This window comes from Nicotiana tabacum, chromosome 23, assembly GCF_000715075.1.
Source record: "Nicotiana tabacum cultivar K326 chromosome 23, ASM71507v2, whole genome shotgun sequence".
Lineage (NCBI taxonomy): Eukaryota > Viridiplantae > Streptophyta > Magnoliopsida > Solanales > Solanaceae > Nicotiana > Nicotiana tabacum.
The window spans coordinates 96,756,794-96,779,216 of NC_134102.1; the positions used below are offsets into that span (position 1 = coordinate 96,756,794).

A 22,423-nucleotide genomic window follows, 5' to 3' on the forward strand; every position below is an offset into this window, starting at 1 on the left:
CTATGAAATGGTGATGAAGATTCTCTTCAAAAGCGCCTCTAGGCCAATCCCTAATGAGAAGATGTGATATTTATTTACTGGGCGTCAGGCTTTCTTCGTGTTCGCGAAGGGCTTGATGCGAATGCTATGCACAACAATCAGAATGGCCTACGCGTTCACGATGTTCCTCACGTGTTCGCGAAGTCTTCTACCCCCAGGCCTTCGCGTTGGCCAGCCAGGGCTTGCATTCGTGTAGAGTAACAACGTTTCCCCCTTCCCAGGTTCCCTCAACCCAACGCGTTCACGAGAGGCTGTCCGCTTTCGTGAAGGGAAAACCCCTAAAGCTTCGCATTCGTGACCCAGTCATCACGTTCGTGATGAAGGAATTCCACCCTGTACCATCTCTCCTTCGTGATTGCGAGAGTACATTAGCGATCATGAAGCACAAAGCACCAGACATCATATATCAGCAAAAACCAACATTCTTTTAAGTCCGAAATGGTTCGTAGCCTATCCAAAACTCACCCAAGCCCATCGGGCTCCAAACCAAATATGCACACAAGTATAATAACATCATACGAACTCGGTCGTGTGATCAAAGCACCGAAACAACACCTAGAACGGACGTCAAAATGAATGATATTTTCAAAGAAACTCAAGAACATTAAATTTTACAACCGGGTATTTGAATCACGTCAAATCAATTCTGTTTTGCACCAAACTTTGCAGACATGTCATAAATACTAAAATGAACCTATACCAAGTTCTGAAACTAAAATCTGAATCCGGTAGTAACAAGGTCAACCTACGGTTAAACTTAAAAAAAATTTAAATCTTTAAATTGCTAGTTTTTAACAAATTACGTTAAATCAAGTTAGGGACTTACGAATTCGATTCTAGGCATACGCCCAAGTCCCAAATCATGATACGGACCCATTGGGACCGTTAAAATACTAATCCAGGTCCTGTTACATAAAATGTTGAGTGTAGTCAACTCAAATGAGTTGTAGCCAAATTTTACATTTTCTTTAGTTTTTCACATAAAAATATTCCGGAAAAAGACACAGACTGCGTATGCAAATCGAGGAAGGCTAAAAAGAGCTATTCGAGGTCTCAAAATACAAAAATGAAGGGTAAAACTATAAATGACCTATCGGGTCATCATACTAAAGTATCAGTTTATAAATCAAACCAGTGTTTTTCATAATTCGAAAACATATTTATTCTGATTCAGACAGAGAAATGCACTTGAGTATCAATGTCTATCATGAACCCAATATTACATACGACAATCTTCATCTATTATCAAAAACTAATCATTTATGAATATTATTAGGAGGGTCGTGCACGTCCAGTCTAGTCTACCTTTCACAAGGATTGGGATCAAATGATGACTTTGGCCATAAAGTATCAACCTAATGACCAAAAGAAAACTTTATATGTTTACTTTTGCGGATATAAAGTTACAACATTAAAAAATGCGCATATAATCAAATTTCATTATAAAAATTAAGAAAACTTGATCAAAATAGTAAAAAAAAGAAAAAGAAAAAAATAACATGATTAATTGCCAGACCAAAAGAACCCCTTACATACATTACAAATCTGGTGCTGCAGATATATTTAAAAAGCTTTCCCTCCTTTTCTCTCATGAAAACACGATCTGCAACCAATACCGAGTGTGATCCCTGTCGTAATATCCGGATGATGGCGTATATTTTGGCTCTCCGTTTGTCTTCTTTAACCATTTCATCCTTTACCCTCGGTTCTACGTGTTGCTCGAGCTGGAATCTCTTCGGATTCGGTCACCTTCGATTCTTGAATCCCGACGTATCATCTATCCTATCCCGGTTTCAATCTGCAGGCACTCTCGGCCTTACTCGAGCAAGTAACGAGTAACATTGTTCCTCTCTTTATCTCTGACTTTACCCGTACATAGATAGTCCCCTCACTTCTCGAAGAGTAGATTACAGGAGCGATGAGAAGTAACTAGTTGACCCCGGTTGCTTCTCCCGCACACCATGAGCAAGTTGACGAACTGAAACGTCCTATCAGTCACGTCCCTCTAATTTTGAACACACGTAAGCCGCCGGTAGATCATCCCCGGTAGTTTCCGACTTCGAAACGTCATGCACCCATTACCCTTTCCCTATAAAAGTGTTGGTTTCCTTTTTTCACTTTTTTACTTTTTGATTTCGAACTTCCTTGAGTTACCCTTGAGTTTTTCATCTGTTCATCAACTTTCAAATCTTCATAACTTGTTTTTCACATCTTTATTACTTCATATCTTATCTTCAAACCTTCATACCTTACATTCAAATCTTTATAACAAATATACAAACCTTCAAACCTTCAAATCTTCATATTCTCAGATAGAGATAGTTAAGACTTCGAAATCAGTACCCCAAAATACTACATCAACGACTTCTTCCTCAGCCACTGGAACTGAGGCAACACTTCTGGTAGTAGCCCGGGACCTCCCCATACAGATTTCATCCCTGGAGGTTTCTCGATAGATAATGACTTCAAGGTCGAAAAAGCCTCTGCACAAGGAGACTGGGTAAAGAAGTGTGAAGGTACATTTTCTGCATCACCGAGGACACGCTTGAAGTAGTTCGAGAGGACTACAAATAGGAAGGCAATGACATAGCCATTTCCAGTCCCGACGAGGATATCACGACACACGTGAAAGGATATTTAAGTGTTTACACGTATCCTTTCAAGTTCGTTCTCGTTGATACAGTGATCCTCAAAATCTATAAGAGGTACAAAATTTGCCTCGGGCAGGTTCATCCTTCCTTTTGGAGGATCGTGACCCTTCTCCGTCACTTTACGAACAACACAAAGGAGCCTCGGTTAACGGTCGACTACCTGATATTAGTTTATAACCCCCGAATCTTTTGAGGGGGGCTAATCAAACTTGCACGTCGGGCAAAGAAAGCTCTCTTCTCCTGCATAGACTAGGACAATGACCGAGGCTGGTTAGGAAGGTTTGTTATGGTAAAGACCGTGGACCTCATTCCTTCCAAGTTCATGTTGTTCCCCTAGAAGTGGAATCCAAAACGTAAGTTTACTTCCTTTTAAGTCGCCAAAGTACTTTTTTGTATCTACTTTTCATTCTCATCACTTATTTTATTTGACATGCAACGGTCGCTCGAATCCCCAATGTGGTCCCACATTTTAGGGAGTGGGTCGAGGGCATATACAAGCAAATTATCTATCCTGAGCGTGAGTGGCGCAAGATCTCCAATGACAAGTGGGAGGCTCGTTCTCGCGGAGAGTGCCCCCTCCCTTTTGGTTGAATTTTTTATTCTATCATTTTCTATGACAGTCCATTTTTCATAGGTTTGCCAAAGACCACCAAACTTCGAGAAATCTATGAAGCCGTGACCTCGACCTCATGTTTGGGAAACCACAACTCGTTGTCGAAGCTTCTACGGAGAAGGAGGGGAAAATGAAGAAGAAGAGAAGAGATCCACTGACTCCTAGGACGCTTCTGTCGAGGCCAAAAAGAGAAAGAGGATTGTGTTCAGGGTTAGAATGAGCACCAAAAAGGCTTTGGGCACTGGGGTACCAAATTCTGAGGCTCTTCATCGGCTCAAAGATTTCCCGAGAATTACGAGGAAATGAAGTTTGTCACCCACGAGCCGATCGTCGCCGACCAATAATTGGTGGCCCCGGAGGGGGATTCTCAATGGGCTAAATCCTCCTCATCTCGGGGGCCTGAGGAAGAACAAACGGCTAATACTTCATAAGAATCCCCTCTAGTCCTGAGTAGAATTGTGATTAATTTGGTAAATAGCGAATTACCTTACCGAAATCGATAATTTTGATATTTAGTATTCGATATTTTTGTATTTGGTATGGTATTTGGTTTAAGTTTTAAAAAAAATTAGTATTAGGTATGGTATTTGGTATTTAAAATAAAATATCAAAATACCGATATCTTACAGAAATATATACTATTATATTACAGAATACACATATATTAATTATAACATAAATATAAAAAATCTAAAATTTTACTTTTTTTATTCTCTAAATTATCAATTAACTCTAAGAAAGTAACAAGACATTTTTAATGATCAAATTTATTCCTTTATGTATAATTTTCTCTCTCTGGGTTGATATTTGCTGGATTTGGACAAATATTTTTTCAATAAACACTTTTAGTTTTGTATTTTTGAGTACTTTAATTAAGAATATTACAGTCTATGACTCTATGAACTAGTTAGTATTCAAACCGAATAAATCGAAGTTATCGAACTGAAAGGAGAGAAACCAAACGATATAAAATTTAATTAGATATGGTATTGGTATAGCATTTTTAGAAACCGAAAACAGAAAATGCTGAACCGAAATGTCTAAATATCGTACTGTACCGACCGACGAACACCCCTAGTCCCGAGGAGGGCCACCTCTGAAAATGTTATCGTCATCCACATCCAGGAGTCTCCACCTCGTATGGAGGCCATTTTGGATGAAGCTCGGGCCGCCGAAGAGATATCGACCGAAGGGTTCCGAGCCATGGATGATGCCCTTAACTCATTTTTCTAGGGTGTAGACGTTGGCATGCTGGAGGATTACTCCGACTTTGGCCACCTGGAGATCCCGAAGAGAGTCGTGCAACCGGGGTCAGGTCGGGTGAGTTCTAGCTCAAAGTTAGAGAAGCAGTTTCCCGCCCTGAGTATGGACCCTAAACGGAATAAAATGGTCATGTTCATAGTACTGACAAATACTAGCATGATATCTGGGCCAGTTGAAATGGCCGACTATCTATGTTCCTTGGTAATAGAAGAAGAACAAGTGAAGATGAATGAGGTAGATGGGCAAAGCCTTTTCAATGAGGCTCAGCGGGCATTTAATAAGGTATACCTTATTCCTTTTTCATCTTAAATAGTTCTCATTGCCTTAACGGTTTTTTAAAGACTTTCTTTCTTTATATCTCATACCTCGCTTCTTCATCATGAAAGCTTTTACCGGTCCACGATGGAGGTGAGTCACCTCGAATTTGAGCTCAATGAGCAGTTCCAAAAAATAGAGATGTACAAAGCTCTCTTTGAGCAGAAGGATGAAGTCCGTAGGGACATGGTCGACCGCTCCGCCCTCCAAGCTGAGATTGAAACAGTACCATGCCCTTTTGGCTGAAAAGGTAAGAATGTTCAAGATCAATAACGAGAGATTAAATGCAAATGCTAAATCCGCAACCTCGTAGTTTTACGAGAAAATAACTCGAATCGACTAGCTTAGGTATGAAATGGACGAGGTCAAGGCTTCAGCTGACGAACTGAGAGGCAAAATGGATTGCTTAGCATCAGAATGAGATGCAACCAAAGAGGACTTGGCATCGACCAAAGTTCAACTTCTAGTGATGAAATAAATGCCGAAAAATGGTCTCGGATAAATGAGGAGCTCCTGGCGTAACTTTCCTCGACCAAGAGTATACTGCGCTGAAGTCCAAAATTAGAGATGGCTTCGAACGAGGTCTCGGAAATCCAGGACATGTTGGCCCAGTTTAAGACTGATGTTGAGATAGACGAAGCTTGTATTATAATGATGTCTAAGTATGTAAAGCGGCTATCTCGGATGGAGGCTCTCGAGGATGTCCAAGCCCCAGGGATTGACTTTAACGGTCAATATTGAAGAGGCCAAGAATCTTGAAGTCGAGACCGAGGCGAGGTACCAACCTGAGAGTTCGGATAGCAAGCTTGAATCTGATGAAGACTAGGCAGGAAATGTCTTAGCTTATTTTTGTCTTTTTTATATATTTGTACATTTTGTACTTTGGGTCCGTTTTCTCGTGTCTTTGTAAATACCTTTCGGTAAATATATACATATATATTTTATGTCCTTTAACTTTTCTGCATTTTCTTATGTTTAGGACTTAGGATAGATAACATGTGTCTCGACCTTAATACATCATCAATGCCTTAACATAAAATTTGACATTGCTTAAATTGTTCAACTTTTAAAGCTCGGATAGGGCATGGGTCAAATAACGACTCTAAGTTGCTTTGCCTTCGGAGGATCTGATAAAAATAAAACGTAGTTTTCATTAAAATATTCAAATGATTTATTCAGACACAGTTAATCTTTGCGGAAGGTGGCTCTGAACCTTAAGTTGATCGTAGTCTTTCGTATTTAGGCCCTGCCTAGTAAGCTTGGTGCCCTTGGGTTTTAGTAGCCCGATTTGTCCGGCCTTGCTACAGGATGATAGTCCCCGGTTCAGGGCGACTCATAGGCTTAGAGGTCTAAATGATTAGGCATGGCCTCGTTGTCTCTTACTGACTTTGGGGTTTCATCCCCCCCCCCCCCAGTTAACGATGGCCCATGGGCGTAGAAGATTTTGAACCCAATATTCATTCTAAGTGACATAATGATAACATTTCTCATGTAAACATGATCTGATAAAACATAGAAGGAAAATTTCTCACTTTATTACTTTAAATGTATTGTAGGTAATCAAAGATACAAAAACGGCCCGACATGGCGAGAATGAACTATAGGAGCACGACTCGTTCGACTGTTTGACCCTTACAATAAATCCTATTATTCAAGCCTTTGCTTTTGATGTCGAACCAAATTGTCTTCCAAATTTCTGAATTTAGATCTTCTGTTCTTAACTAAGGGTGTGATAGTCCCTTAGTACTCGAGGCCATATTTTGAGGGCTCGAGTACTATTGATCCGATACTGGCAGTGCCCAGTCCCTCGTCTTACACAAGTCTTCAAAACTAGAATATCAAGCTTATTGTTGTCAAGTTAAAAACCTTATCGTAAAACGCTCTTCGGTAAAAAAATCCGGTTGAAGAGAAAACGAGTGCAACACATGCTTTCAGACCTAATTCTTGGACTTGACTTCAATTGAGTACCTGCATGGCTTAGTTCAAAGAATAATAATCCTTAAATAAATTTAGATATTCATACCTTAGCATTAGTACCTCTTTATTGAGCCACATTCCAGTTGTTTGGCAGTTACACGCCATTTCCGGGATCAAGCTGGTACGAGCCTTTCCCGCTTATATCGGTGACTATGTATGGTCCTCCCTAGTTCGTGCCTACTTTTCGATCATTCGGGTTCTTGGTATGTAGTGTGACTTTCCTCAACACGGATTACCCAACTTGTAAATGTCGAAGGTTTTTCCATCGATTGTAATATCTTCCCATTTACTACTTTTGAGATGCTAACCAGACTAGGGCAGCTTCTCACTTTTCGTCCGCTAAATTTAGGCTTGCGGCCATGGCCTCATCGTTCGATGTTTCCGTAGCATATTGGAACCTTAAGCTAGGCTCTCCCACTTCTACAATAATCAAAGCATGTACATTGTAGACTAGAGAAAACAGTGTCTCACTAGTACTCGACCTCGAAGCAGTATGGTTTTGTTAGTCAACTTCGCCTGACCATTCACGTTTGGGTGATAAGGGGTCGATAAAACCTTTTTGATTTTGTGATCTTTAAAGAACTTATTGACCTTGCTGCCGATGAATTTTCTCCTATTGTCACACGTAATTTCGGTTGGTATCCCAAATCGGCAGATTATATAATCCTAGATGAACTCGATGACCTCATTTTCTCTGACTTTCTCAAACGCATGAGCTTCAACACACTTGGAGAAGTAATCGGTCATGAGCAAGATATACTGAGCCTTACCAGGCGCCCACAGTAAAGGACCTACGATATCCATTTCCCACTTCATGAACGGCTAAGGGGAAAGGACCGGGTGAAGCACCTCTACCAGTTGGTAGATCATGGGGGCATGCCTTTGACATTCGTTGCATTTTTTAACAAATTCCTTTGCATCCTATTCCATTTCGTTCTAGTAATACCCAGCCCTAATCAATTTCTGAACTAACAATTCTACTCCCAAATAATTCCGCTCCAGACCTTCCATATAGTTGGCTTTTAATCAGGAAAACACTTGGCAGCTTTAGTTCAAAGGGCCCTTGATTCTTTAGGATCCGATGGCAATTTCCTCTTTTGAATGTAATCCACATATTTGTTTCACCAGTCTTAAGTCAAATTCATTGAGTTTACCTCGGCATGACCGGCCTTTATAACTGAGCTCATCAATTGCATAATCATTCTGTAGTTGAATTCATCGGAGTCAACGGACGATCCTAAATTAGCCAATGCATCGGACTCGCTTTTCTAATCTCGAGGCACATGTTGTAACGTCCATTCCTTGAAACGCTGTAACACTACATGCAATTTATCCAGGTATCTCCGCATCCAGTCTTCTTTGAATTCGAACATTCCGTTAACTTAGTTAACAATGAGGGGGGAATCGGACTTGGCTTCGATTACCTTAGCCCCTAGGCTTTTAGCCAGTTCTAGACATGTAACCATAGCCTCATACTCGACTTTATTGTTAGGAAATTCACAGTTCTAATTGATTGCCTTATTATGTTACCTATGGGGGAGGAGGGTTAGTATGATCCCCAACCTAGATACTTTCACATTGGAAGCACCATCCGTGAATAGGGTCCAGACCCCCAAGCTTGTCCCCGAGGTAAGTAACGATTCTTTATCGACCTTGGGGATCAAGGTCGGTATGAAATCAGCCAATAACTGAGACTTTATAGATGTTCGGGGTTTGTATTCAATATCATACCTGCTAATTACTACGACCCATTTTTCTAGTCGGCCTGAAAGTTCGGGTTTATGCATAACATTCCTTAGAGGGTACGAGGTCACGACACTTATAGGGTGACATTGAAAATATAGTTTTAGTTTCCTCGATGTGCTTAGCAAGGTAAGTGCTAATTTCTCCAGTTGTGGATACCTCGTTTCGGCTTCACCTAAGTTTCTACTAACATAATATATAGGAAATTGTGCACCTTCGTCATCCTGGACCAGGACTCCATTTACTACTACCTCGAACACTTCCAAGTAAAGGTATAACTTCTTGTTCGCCTTCGAGGTGTGCATCAAAGAAGGGCTTGAAAAGTATCATTTGAGTTCCTCCAAAGCCTTTTGGCACTCCGGGGTCCAAGCAAAATTACTCTTTATCTTTAGCAACGCGGAAAATCGGTGGCTTTTGTCCAATGACTTGAAAATAAATCAGCCCATGCGGCTATTCGGCCGGTCAGCTTTTGCATTCACATTGTTGACCACGGTGATATCTTCTATGGCATTTATCTTATCCGGGTTGTTCTCTATTCCCTAGTTAGGTACTATGTAGCCGAAGAACTTACCCAAGCTGACTCTAAAGGCACACTTCTCCAGGTTCAACTTCATATTATGTTCTCTTAATCTGATGAAAGTTTCCTGGAAATGTTTCAAATGGTCTTCTGCTCGTAGGGACTTAACTAACATATCATTTATATAAACCTCCATTGATTTCCCTATTTGTTCCTCAAATATTCGATTAACTAGGCATTGATACGTGGCACCGATATATTTTAACCCAAATGGCATCACGTTATAACCGTAAGAGCCAAACATAGTTATGAAAGAAGTTTCATCCTTATTACTCGGGTTCATCCGTATTTGGTTGTACCCGGAAGAGGCATTGATAAAGCTCAACGTCTCATGCCATGTTGTCGCATCGATCATTTCAGTTGATGTTAGACAAAGGAATCGATTCCCTTGGGCATGCCTTATTCAAATCCTTAAAATCTAAACACATTATATTATAAGTTTGTTTGCCTTTTTATGTACGATGACTACGTTAGCTAGCCAATACGGGTATTTAGCTTCCCGAATGTAACATATTTTTAAGAGTTTAGATACCTCGTCTTTGATGAATACGTGCTTGACTTCGGAATGTGGCTTCCCTTTCTGTTTGATCGGGCAAAAGTTTGGATCCAAATTCAATTTCTGAGTTGTTATCTCCGGAGGGATTCCTATAATGTCTAAGTTAGACCAGGAAAAGCATTCGGCGTTAGCTTTAAGAAAGTCAATGAGCTTTTTCCTGAGCATGGGGGTTAGCCCCGTGCTAGGTATACCTTTCTATCCAGCAGGTGCTCAAACAATATGATTGTTCCAGTTCCTCGATCGTTCCCTTGGTGGCATCGGCGTCATCGGGTGCTACGAAGGATCTCGGAACCCCGAAATCATCTTCTTCATCGGTTAGAGACGCCTCCTATTTTCTTGGCTCGGTCGAGTCTAAGACCTGTGGTTTATATTTGGTGCATTTTTCTCTTCAATCAGTCCCTTATTTTTTGATGTTGTGACCACGGGTGTTGGGGTAACCTCTTCGATGGAGAACATCTCCTTTGCGGCCAATGTTTCCTCATATAATATTTTGATCCCACCTGGAATTGGAAATTTCAATGCTTGGTACTAGGTCGATGGTACTGCCCTGATGCTATGAACCCATGGTCTTCTGAACAAGGCATTGTACCTCATATCCCCTTCGATCACATAGAAGTCTATTTGCTCAGTGGTTTCAGTTGTGTTGACCGATAAGGTGATTTCATCCTTCGTTGCCTCGCACGCCATATTTAGCCCGTTCAGTACTCGAATTGCTGGTACGATCTGATCCAACAGCCCCAGTTGTTCCACGACTCTCCATCAGATGATGTTGGCCAAGCTACCTGGATCAATTAACACACGCTTAACTCGAGATTTATTAATGAGTACAAATATTTCCAGTGCATCATTATGAGGTTGAATGAAGTCATTAGCATCTTCATCACTAAACGAGATGGATCCTTCTGGAATATAATCTCGAGTTTGTTTTTATCTTTTGATAGAAACTTTGGTGCGTTTTATCATCGGTCCTTATGGAATGTCTACTCCTCCGATAATCATGTTAATCACATGTTGAGGTTCTTCCTACTCGATCTTCTTATTGGTGTCCTTGCTCTTGAAATGGTTTTTGGCGCGCTTACTTAGGAGTTCCCGAAGATGCTCATTGTTGAATAGACGCACGACAATCCTCGGTTCTATGCCCATGAGTACTGTGATATTTGCATATCAAATTGTGATCCCTTTGTGCAGGATCGAGCTGGAGTGGACTCGGCCACTTGGTCTCCTTTATATGACCGATAGATGACACCAGACTCGCTGCATCCATGTTAAAGTTATATTCTGATAGGCTCGGGGCATCTCTGACTCCGGATGATCGTCGAAACTGTTTCTATTCACCAAACCTCGATTGCTTGGACCCTGATAATTTCTTCTATCGTTCCTTGCTGGATAGAGACTGGGTCTATTTCCCCTTCGTTCCGAGTTGTTAGGCTGGTCTCAGGGTGGCCGCGACTCCTGATCCACTATTCTTTTAGACTTTTTATTTGCTTTATTGGGATAAACCGACCCCAAGGGAGCCCCTAGTTGGTCATCCTCGACTCTGATCTTTGACTGATACCTGTTATGGATATCGGCACAGGTAACCGCTGGGTACTCCACCAGATTTTGCTTCAGTTGTTGAGACGCAATCGAATTTTGGGGGTTCATCCCCTGAGTAAATGACTGAACGACCCAATCGTCAACAACCGAGGGCAGGTCCATTCGTTCCATCTAGAATCTTGATACGAATTCCCTAAGAATCTTGTTGTCCCTTTGCTTGATTTCGAGCATATCTCATTTTCTTGTCTCACCTTTAATAGCGTCGGCATGGTCTTTAACAAAAATATCTGCAAGCATAGCAAATGAATCAATAGAAATTGAAGGTAAGTTGTGACACTACTACAAAATAGACCTTTAGCTGCAAGACAAAACCGTTTTAGCGGCAATAGCAAAAGCTGGTAAAAGGTGTGGTTTATTGACGCTAAAAATTATTATCTTCAAAGGGCAATTATTTGCAAAATAATTGCTACTAAATCCAATCCAAAACGGCTAACTATACTTCTTTAGCATCTAATTTTATAGCCGCTAAATTAAAAATAATTGCCGCTAAAAGTTCGCATCTCTAACGAAAATTGTTTGGGGCAATTATAATGGCTACTAAATCTAATCCAAACTGCTAATTATACTTCTTTTGCATCCATTTTTATAGTCGTTAAATTCAAAATAATTGCCGCTAAAAGTTCGATTCTTTAACGGCAATTATTTTCTGGCAATTAAAATAGTCATAGTATCCCTTCCTAAAACATCTTAGTTTGCCTTTTTAGTGTCCATTTTAATGGCTAATATGTTTAACTAAATTGCCGCTAAAAGTCAATATCTTTAACGGTAATTGTTTTATATCAGTTATAACGGTTGCAATATCCCTTGTGAAAACATCTTAATTTACCCATTATTGTCCATTATTATAGCTGGTATATCAAACAAAATTAGCGCTGAAAGTCACAAGCAATAATAGCAATAATTTAGCCACGATTAATAATAGTTACTACATTTGTATAGAATATAACCCAAATAATAAAATTTATTAATATTAATTCAAAAAACAAAGTATATCTCATTAAATCTTAACAAACAAAAAGAAGTACTAATCAAAAATATTAATATCAGAATAACTTAAAACATAAAAATATATTGTTTGGACTAAATAGCTAATGTCATCATATTACTAATCCAGACGAATGATGGTCTTCAAAATATTTTCGCAACTTTTCATCATTTTAAAATCTTCCAAACGCTAAATTATCGAACATCTGACTGTAGGACCTGAAATTATGAAATAACTGTGTTAAAGGATAAAGTATAATATGAAATAACATCTTGAAGATTCCATCACTGCTAGATTCTTTGTCAGCCAACTCCCTCACCCAACATCTATAAGCAGAAACAACTAGATTATTTGAACATCAATGGCTTCATAAACCAGATTGATAGATTTGGAATTTACAGTCCTATTCCCTTCGTAAACTAGCTATTCATGAGGATTCTCTAGAGGGACAACTGGATGAAAAACTCGAATGATGCAGATGTGAATGGGGAAAAGGTAAACTGAGTAACTCTAAACTTAGCCATTAACTTCTGGAATGACTAAGTCACAGTAGCAGAGTTAAGGTTGTTCTGAGAATAGTATGCGGTATATACCTTGGATTCCATTACACACACAAAAAAAAAAAAAGAAGCTCTGTAGACATCAGCCACTATTCTTGTCTGATCAATAACCTTAGCATAAAGGTCTAGAAAGAAGAAACCAAAATCAAGACTCAATGAAACCTGTTGTTGACGAACAAAATAGACTGATGTTCCTGTTGATCGTGCTATCTAGGATGTTTTTCAATTAGTTAGTCCAAAGTGCCCGCCATTGATGCGATATGCATCGAGGTGAAAAGGAAAGTAGTTGAATTATGTCAAGCAGTTGAATTATGTCAAGTACCAACTAAGGAAAGAAGCTGAATCTAATATTCTGAATGAAGCCAATAAGGAAACAAAGAAACGCTCTTTTTATACGCGGAAAGAGAGATTCTGCAAGACCAATTCAAGCCATTGATGAATCTTTTCCAATTTCTCTCTTATAGCCGTTGGCTTTTCCTTACCTTTTCATTTCCAACCTCTTGTGTATATAAAATGATATCTTGAATGAATAAAATAGAATAGGAATGAGATTATTATATGTTCAAATCTCTTCTTGGTAACAGAGCCCTCACAAGAGATTGGAACAAGCAAAACTCTCATGGCCAATTCCAACCAACAAATGCAAGAACCCTCTCTTTCTCTTCAAACTTTGCACTAGTGTACTAGTCTCATCTCATTGAAACTAGACACTTCAAACTTCTTACTTTGGCGTTCTCAAATAGAACCTTTGATTCGGAGTATTGGATTAGAACATCACCTTACTAATGAAAGCAAGCCGGAAAAAGAAATCACTGGTGACGACGGAAAGGCTGCTCCAAATCCGCAATACCTTACCTGGCTCAACAATGATGTCTTACTAACGGCTTGGTTACTAAGAAACATAGAGACAGATGTTCTAATGTCGTTGGAAAACATCCAAACGGCACATCAGGTATGGCAATCTATTGAGAATCAGACTCTCCCTACTACGATTGAAAAAGAACAACTTTTGAATGAAAAATTGACATCCCTCAAAAAGGGAAACATGTCTCTTGATGAATACCTTAAGAAGTTCCGTAAAAGGTGATCTTATTTTTAGGCTTTTTATTTGTGAACCTTGTTGGCACATTTGGAACCTTTTATTTAAGGCCTTGTTGGCCAAATAAACGGCCTTGTATTTTGAGAAGATGTGGCCAATTGTTGGCCAAGCATTTCTTTCTTCTCTTCCTATATAATGAGGACTCTTTACTCATTTGGAAACACACCAACAAGACTTGAGTCTTCATTTCTTGTTTCTTCCTTTCTTCCTTTATTAAGAGTGTTTTGTATGAGAGTTAATGTTGGGAAGCACTTGTGTGAACTCTTTCTTTGGAGTGATCTTGTGAGGTTATTCCCTTAGGGTATTTTGGATTAATTAGAGTATTTACTCTAATTTTGTACTCTTATTGTTATAGTAAATTGCCACTCTCCGCTTGTGGACGTAGGTCACTTTGATCGAACCACGTTATATTTGTGTCTTCTTTATCTACTTTAATTGTCGATGTTATCAACTTCCATTGTCTTTGTTATTGTCATTATACCGTTGTTTGACTATAGTCCGCACTACCCGGGTTTCCGATCCTAATAAATTGGTATCAGAGCCGGATCTAACCTGATTAGTTTTAATAGCCAAAATTACTCTAACAAAGTGAGAAATTTGATCGAAGTGCAAACTTCGGAATGTGGCAATTAAAGATAGAAACTATCCTAATTCAGGATGGCTTAGACTTGGCGTTACAAGAAAAGGAGAAGAAGCCGGATAAAATGACGGATGAGGAGTTTGCAGTCATAGACAAAAGGGCAAAAGCAGGTATCATTTTAAATCTCTCAAATGAGATTTTACGTGAAGTTTCTGTAGAAATCACAGCCAAAGGCATGTGGAAAAAATTGAAAACCTTATATATGAAGAGGACGGTGGAAAATAGACTTTACCTGAAATAGAAGCTTTATACAATTCGTATGGGTGAAGGTACCTCTATTCTCTCTCATCTTGATACCTTTGATTCCATTATTATGGATTTGAGTAATATAGATGCTGAAATTAAAGATGAGGATCAAGCCGTGTTACTGCTTTGTTCTCTACCCCCATCTTTTAAGCATATAAGAGATACTATGCTTTATGCAAAGGATAATATCTCTTATAAGGATATTAAATCTATCTTAAAATCAAAAGAACAGATAGATAGTGATATTACTGGGGAAGCTAGTGGAACTCAAGCGGAAGTTGGCTTGTTTGTTAGGGGCAAATCCGACTCCATATCCAGATACAATAATTTAGAGTGTCGCTATTGTCATTAGAAAGGTCACAATATCTCCGAATGCTATAAGTTGAAAAATAAAGAAAAGCATAAAGAAAGAAAAAATGAGCACAAAAATACTGACATCGCCGAAGCTAGTGTAGCAACTGATGAGATTGAGGGAACTATATTTTTAGCAACTGAAACTAGTTTCAGATTAGATAATGAGTGGATTTTAGATTCCGGTTGTTCATATTATATGTGTCCTAGCAGGGACTTATTTTCTACATATGATTCAGTTGCAAGTGGAGTTGTCCAACTGGGTAACAATGTTACTTGCAACGTTATTGGCAAAGGTACAATTCGGTTCAGAATGCACGATGATGTGGTGAGAACTCTCATTGATGTTAGATATGTTCGTGAGTTGAAGAAAAATCTCATATCTTTGGGCACTTTAGAATCCCTTGGGTGCAAATTCACTAGTGAAGGTGGAGTTTTAAAAGTTTTTCAAGATGCTCTTGTGATCATGAAAGCACACAGATCTGGTTCGTTGTATACTTTATTGGGCTCCACTGTTATAGGCCCTACTGCAGTTTCGGTATCAGACAACTTGTCTGATTTTGATGGCATTAAATTTTGACATATGCCCATTGGGGCTTTTGCGGAGAAGGTGAAGCAAATTTACTATAATCAGCCAAAATTAGGCCAAGGTGGAGATTTGTAAAAGGTGGCCTTATTTTTAGGCTTTTTATTTGTGAGCCTTGTTGGCACATTTGGAGCCTATTATTTAAGGCCTTGTTGGCCAAATAAATGGCCTTGTATTTTGAGAGGATGTTGCCAATTGTTGGCCAAGCATTTCTTTCTTCTCTTCCTATATAATGAGGACTCTCTACTCATTTGGAAACACACCAACAAGACTTGAGTCTTCATTTCTTGTTTCTTCTTTTCTTCCTTTATTAAGAGTGTTTTGTATGAGAGTTAGTGTTGGGAAGCACTTGTGTGAACCCTTTCTTTGGAGTGATCTTGTGAGGTTATTCCCTTAGGGTATTTGGGATTAATTAGAGTATTTACTCTAATTTTGTACTCTTATTGTTATAGTAAATTGCTCATCTCCGCTTGTGGACGTAGGTCACTTTGACCGAACCACGCTAAATTTGTGTCTTCTTTATCTACTTTAATTGTCGTTGTTATCAACTTCCATTGTCTTTGTTATTGCCATTATACCGTTGTTTGGCTATATTCCGCACTACCCGGGTTCCCGATCCTAACAAGTTCAAAGGCTTATGTGATAGCTTGGCTGCAATTAAAAAGCCATTGGACGATACAAGTAAAACTTTTCAACTAGCTAGGGGTTTTGGTGCTAAATATAAGGATTTCCGAACTGCTATGTTAGCAAAAGCCCCTTATCCTACTTATAATCAGTTTGCTGTATCCTTGCAATCTCATGAACAAATGATGATTAATGAAAGTGAGGAGAAAGATCACTTGCAGCCTCACCATGAACACACTTTCGTTGGACAAAGAGTAAGAGGACGACATCGTGGTGGAGGAAGGTTTAACTCGAGAGGACGAGGCTTTGCTCCAGCAGCGCGCCATGGTAATTACAGTGCTAGGCCAAACTTCAATGATAAAATATCGTACCAGCCGAAGGTAAATAATTATAGTGTCGATCCGCGTCAACAAAAGAAAGAACAAGTGATCATTTGCCAAATCTGTGGTAAGACTAATCACTCAGCCTTGGAATGTTGGAATTGGTTTGACCATTCTTTTCAACCCGAAGACCAACTTCCTAAGGCCCTTGCTGCAATGAAACTCGAACATGAAGATTCTTCACTCTATGCTTATTCCAGAGCGACAACTCACATCCTAAACAATCCAGGTAAACTTGCCAAAACTACTTCATATAAGGGCAATGAATCTATATTTGTAGGAAATGGTGACAGCCTTCCCATTTCTCACATTGGTGAAGGAAAACTAAAAACAACAGAGAGTAAATTTTCCTGATATAAAGAAAAATTTACTCTCTGTTGGACAACTGACTCATGGCAATCCTCGTTCCGTTAAATCTTTTGCTGATGATTTTGTGGTTAAGTAACAACAGGCAGGATACTTGCTAAAGGATGCAAAAAGGGAGGACTTTATGCTCTTGAAGAAATAAATCAACAAGCTCTCCTCGCCTTTAAGAATAAAGCTTCGCAAAATATTTGGCACCAAAGGATGGGACATCCCCATTTGCGATATCTAAAGATTCTAAAGTCAAAACATTTGATAAATATTTCGAGTTGGGAAAAAACGTCCAGCAGTCTGTAGTAGTTGCCAAATGGGAAAGAGCTGTCGAATTTCCTTTTCGTTATCAAATAACATTTCGAAATTTCCATTAGGTAAACTACATTGTGATTTATGGGCTCCAGCACCCATTTTATCCTGTCAACATTTTAAATATTAATCAAATGAACTTGTTTGATTGGGACCGGAGTTTAAGAAAAAATAAAGACTTTTGTAATTTGTGGTCCTAAATAATTCAAAAAGGGGTCCAAAATATTTGTGTATTTATAAAAGCTTCTCATTAAGGGTAGAATTGTAAGTTTAAGCAAAATTGTTTCCAAATTTAGAAATAAGTCATTCTTTTTAGAACGGACCAAAAAGGAAATAGGTTTATATAAACTGGAACGGAGATAGTATGTTGTTATTGTCGACGATTGCAGGAGATACACATGGTTGTTTCGGTTGAGAAAAAAATCTGATTTTCTTAAAATATTTCTTAATTTTCAGAAAATGGTAGAAAATCAGTCTGTGCGTAAAATAAAAGTTCTTCAAAGTGATGGAGGCGGAGAATTTGTTTCTACTGATTTTAAAAACCATCTGATTCACTGTGGAATTCATCACCAATTTTCATGTCCAAACACACCTGAGCAAAATGGTGTGGCAGAAAGGAAACATGGTCATATTGTAGAAACAGGGCTCACGCTACTTTTTCAAGCTTTTTTACCAACCAAATATTAGGTGGATGCTTTTCTTACATCTGTTTATCTCATAAATCGTATGCCTTCTCAATCACTGAATATGGAAAGTCCATTCTTTAAATTATTCAATCACCATCTTGACTATGGTAGTTTAAGAATTTTTGGTTGCAGGTGTTTTCCCTACCTTAGAGATTATGGAAAGAACAAATTTTCTAAGAAGACATATCCATGCATCTTTTTGGGATATAGTCCTATTCAAAAAGGATAGAGATGTTTGGATCCTTCTACAAATAGGATTTATTTATCTAGACATGTTGTCTTTGATGCAACTATTTTTCCTTGTGCCTATAACAAAGAAAGTATATCGCAGGAGAATCTTGACGTCTCAACATTTTCCGACACTGATTCTTGGATACAAAAAGGGAAGAACAAACCTCAAAAGGAAAGCTCCGATGAAAAGATAAATGACCTCCATATGAAAAAAGGGGACCAACACATTGTACTGGATGACATCACAACAACTGATGATGCATAAGTCATGCCAGCTATATTTCCTGACAAGAATAAAGATCATAGTCAAGCTGAAAATATTGAAGCTAGCCCTACAAATGATACCGAGAATAACATCACTAACTCTATCAATGTTAATGATTTACCTGATCCGAGTAATAGTCTAACCATTGATTTGAACACATCTTCTACAGGTTCAAGTCTTGATGTAGCACAAACAAATAAGCATCATATGATAACTCGTCGAAAACTTGATACTTAACCTGATCTTGACCCCATATTGGCTGAAAGCATTCAACAGCATCGAGAAAAGCCGATACATAAATCCTTGATCACTACCACGGCCACTTCAGTACCAAAAAGTGTTAAAACGGCTCTCACTACCTCATGGAGACAATTACATGGAACAACCTCCTCGCTTTAAGGACCCTCAACATCCAAACCATGTTTGCAAACTGCGCACAAGTCACTTTATGGTCTTAAACAAGCTCCTAGAGCTTGGTTTGATCGTTTATCAAAATTGCTTATTTATATTTGGTTTAAATGCAGTCAAGCTGATCCTTCTCTCTTTACATTACATAAAGAAAGTATTACTGTACTAATGTTAATTTATAGTGATGATATTATTCTCACAGGAAACAATGACATACTTTTAGAGGATCTTATCAAGAAACTACAATCTGAATTCTCTCTCAAGGATCTTGGCCAACTTCATTACTTCCTTGGCCTCGAAGTCCAATATTTCCCTGGAGGAATCACTATTTCCCAAAGTAGGTACGCAAAGGAACTACTAGATAGAGTCAAGCTCACAAATTGTTCTCACATCAATAATTCCAAGGCATTAAAATCGCAGCCGTCACCTTAAGGCTCAAAAACCATTGATCCAACAGAGTATCGAAGCTTAGTAGGTGCTCTCCAATACCTCACCTACACTCGACCTGACATTGTTCATGCAGTCAACAAAGTCTGCCAATATTTCCAGTATCCGAGGGAAGAACATATGAGAGCCGTCAAAAGAATTCTTCGATATCTAAAAGGAACGACAGACTACAGCCTTAAATTCCTTTCTCAAAGTCCATTCAAACTTTATGGGTATTGTGATGCATATTGGGCAGGTTGTCCGGATACAAGGAGAAGTACTTCAGGATTTTGCATATTTCTAGGTGCTAATTGTATTTCATGGTCCTCCAAGAAACAACCAACAGTGTCTCGATCTAGCACAGAAGGAGAATATTGATCCATGGCATCTACGACGGCTGAATTGGTTTGGATAACTTTTCTCCTTCGAGACATCGGTATTCCACTACATCACTCACCTCAGCATTTTTGAGATAATAAAAGTGCATTGTAAATGTCAATTAATCCAGTGTTTCATGCTCGAGCCAAGCATATTGAGATAGACTATCATTTCGTTCAAGAAAAGGTTGCTCTTGGCGCACTCACTACACAATATATTCCTTCTGAGCTTCAAATTGCAGACATATTTACGAAACCTCTTCCAAAGCTTCCCTTCCGATCATTTCGAGCCAAGCTAGAAGTACATTCAATCATTACCTCCAGCTTGAAAAACGGTGAAAAGGAAAGCAGTTGAATTATGTCAAGCAGTTGAATTATGTCAAGCAGTTGAATTACAACTAAGGAATATGTCAACTAAGGAAAGAAGTTGAATCCACTATTCTGAATGAAGCCAATAAGGAAACAAAGAAACGCCCTTTTTATACATGGAAAGAGAGATTCTGCAAGACCAATTCAAGCCATTGAAGAATCTTTTCCAATTTCTCTCTTATAGCCGTTGGCTTTTCCTTACCTTTTCATTTCCAACCTCTTGTGTATATAAAATGATATCTTGTATGAAAAAAATAGAATAGGAATGAGATTATTATATGTTCAAATCTCTTCACGAGGACACATGCTTGGGTTTCTGATTCAAGAATATATAAAAGAATACCAATAATCACCGAAGAAAACAAATCATATTTGTTTTTGGTTGTTGAGCACTTCATTTGAACCAATAGAAGAAGCGGAGTATCAAAATTACTACGGAGCTGAGCATAATAGGCCAGTTGGGAATTGAATTTAAAGTAGCTCTCAACTTTACAACCTATGTTATGTTTGTACAACCTGTTAATAGGTCTTTGAAAAGTTTCACTATTCTCCGGTTTACATGTATGCAGGTGCCTGGTATGGAAGTTTTAGAAGATTGTCTTTGTTTGGTAGTGGTACAGTGGCATCAGCTGATATTGAAGCAACATATGTTGTAGGCAAGACTTCAATTTTGAAAGGATTTGAATTACATGATCGACCTGTTATTGCATCTGTTGAACCAGCCGAAAAATCAGTTAGGGTGGAGAAGCACGAATAGGAGTTACGAGTGGAAAATCCTATGTGCGATGAGCAGACTGCTAAGCTAGACACGAACACTTCTCATATTGTAGCTACACGTGATGGCGAGGTGGAATTTGGGTGAGATCGTTGCTACAACAGCTGGGCAAAATTCTAAGGATCAGGGCCAGTACACTAGGGAGGTAAAAACAACTATTGTAATAGGTACAACAAATATATCTGCTACTGTTGAAGCTGGTGCACAAACCGCTTGTTTGGAAGCTGCATCTGTTAATGTTGAGGACCAGGACAACGTTTCAAATTCATCTAATGGTGAGGGATTACATAGGAGTGCAGCTGGGGTGGATTGGACACTGGTGCTAAGGTCACCTACCAGGCATAATACAACTCCAAACCTGAGGAATAGCAGCAGAAATCTGCAACCTATATGAAATGGTTTGTCACTGGTAATAAGTAGAACAACCTCCCACAAATTTCCATCCTCTGCAACCTATAGCAAACATGTTTAGAACCTAATTAGGGGTAAAGATGTGGATCACTCCATTAATTTTAGTTCTAATTAAATTTCCATCCTCTGCAACCTATAGCAAACATGTTTAGAACCTAACTAGGGGTAAAGATGTGGATCACTCCATTAATGGGGATGTACAGAATATATTTTAAGAAAACCATTGTCTGAAATTTAATTAGAACTAAAAACCTATCAAAAAGAAAAACTTAAATGGCAAGTTAATATATTTAAATATGTTTGCTACTTTCTTTCCTTGTTTACAAGAAGGAAACTCCTAGGCAGGCTGTAATAGAAATGTTCAACACATGCTAGTGTGTCTTGTACTTCTAAAAATTATCACAACCTTTGGTGATATCAACAACAATGAGAAAAGGAAATATATAAAAGCAAGAAGCATCCGTGGTAAGCCCAAATAAAACAACAAATTAATAAAAATCGAAGGAGGAAAACTCAAACAGTAACGACGAAGGACAAAGATGAGTAGTACCATGAGAAGGTTGAGCATTTTCAGCAATACTAGGCATTCTTGATGTTTGTGGTACTCGTTCATGTCCACTATTGGCGTCGGGGATCTAATAAATATTAACATATTAGATAATAATACTTTTATATGATTGGAATTTCATTAAAAATATCTAAAGTTTATGAAATTGAGTTACCTGTTCACCTAAGGTGCCATTGCTACTTTGAGGCATAGATGCATTAGGAGTATATTTGCGCATTAATTGTCTCATTTGGATTAATGTTGATTGCATCTTCTCCTGATTTTGTTTTATCATATTCATTTCTTCATTTTGTTTCTCCTTTAACTCGATTATCTCTTGTTCTAAATTTGTATAACCTCATTAGAAGCATCATCTGCAATAATATTTCCTAAGGATGACCTACTACCCCATAGAACAGAAGGAGTTGGACCAAGTCCTAAACCACAAACATACCCATTTT

The 22,423-nt window shown here is 38.6% G+C and overlaps 1 protein-coding gene across 1 annotated transcript; it reads left to right on the plus strand.

The window, feature by feature from the left end:
- The first annotated feature begins 14,678 nt into the window (after positions 1–14,678).
- LOC142177285 (uncharacterized) lies at positions 14,679–17,155 on the plus strand. Its single transcript, XM_075245758.1, has 3 exons — positions 14,679–14,724; positions 15,451–15,539; positions 16,463–17,155. Exons 1-3 carry the CDS (start codon positions 14,679–14,681, stop codon positions 17,153–17,155), a joined length of 828 nt encoding a protein of 275 aa, XP_075101859.1.
- Positions 17,156–22,423: the final 5,268 nt, after the last annotated feature.

Coding starts and splice junctions, on each gene's coding strand:
- LOC142177285 (XM_075245758.1), top strand. CDS start 14,679: ATGACGGATGAGGAGTTTGCAGTCATAGACAAAAGGGCAAAAGCAG. Junction 14,725..15,450: donor AGACAAAAGGGCAAAAGCAG/GTATCATTTTAA, acceptor CATATGATTCAG/TTGCAAGTGGAGTTGTCCAA. Junction 15,540..16,462: donor TCAGAATGCACGATGATGTG/GTGAGAACTCTC, acceptor GCAATTAAAAAG/CCATTGGACGATACAAGTAA.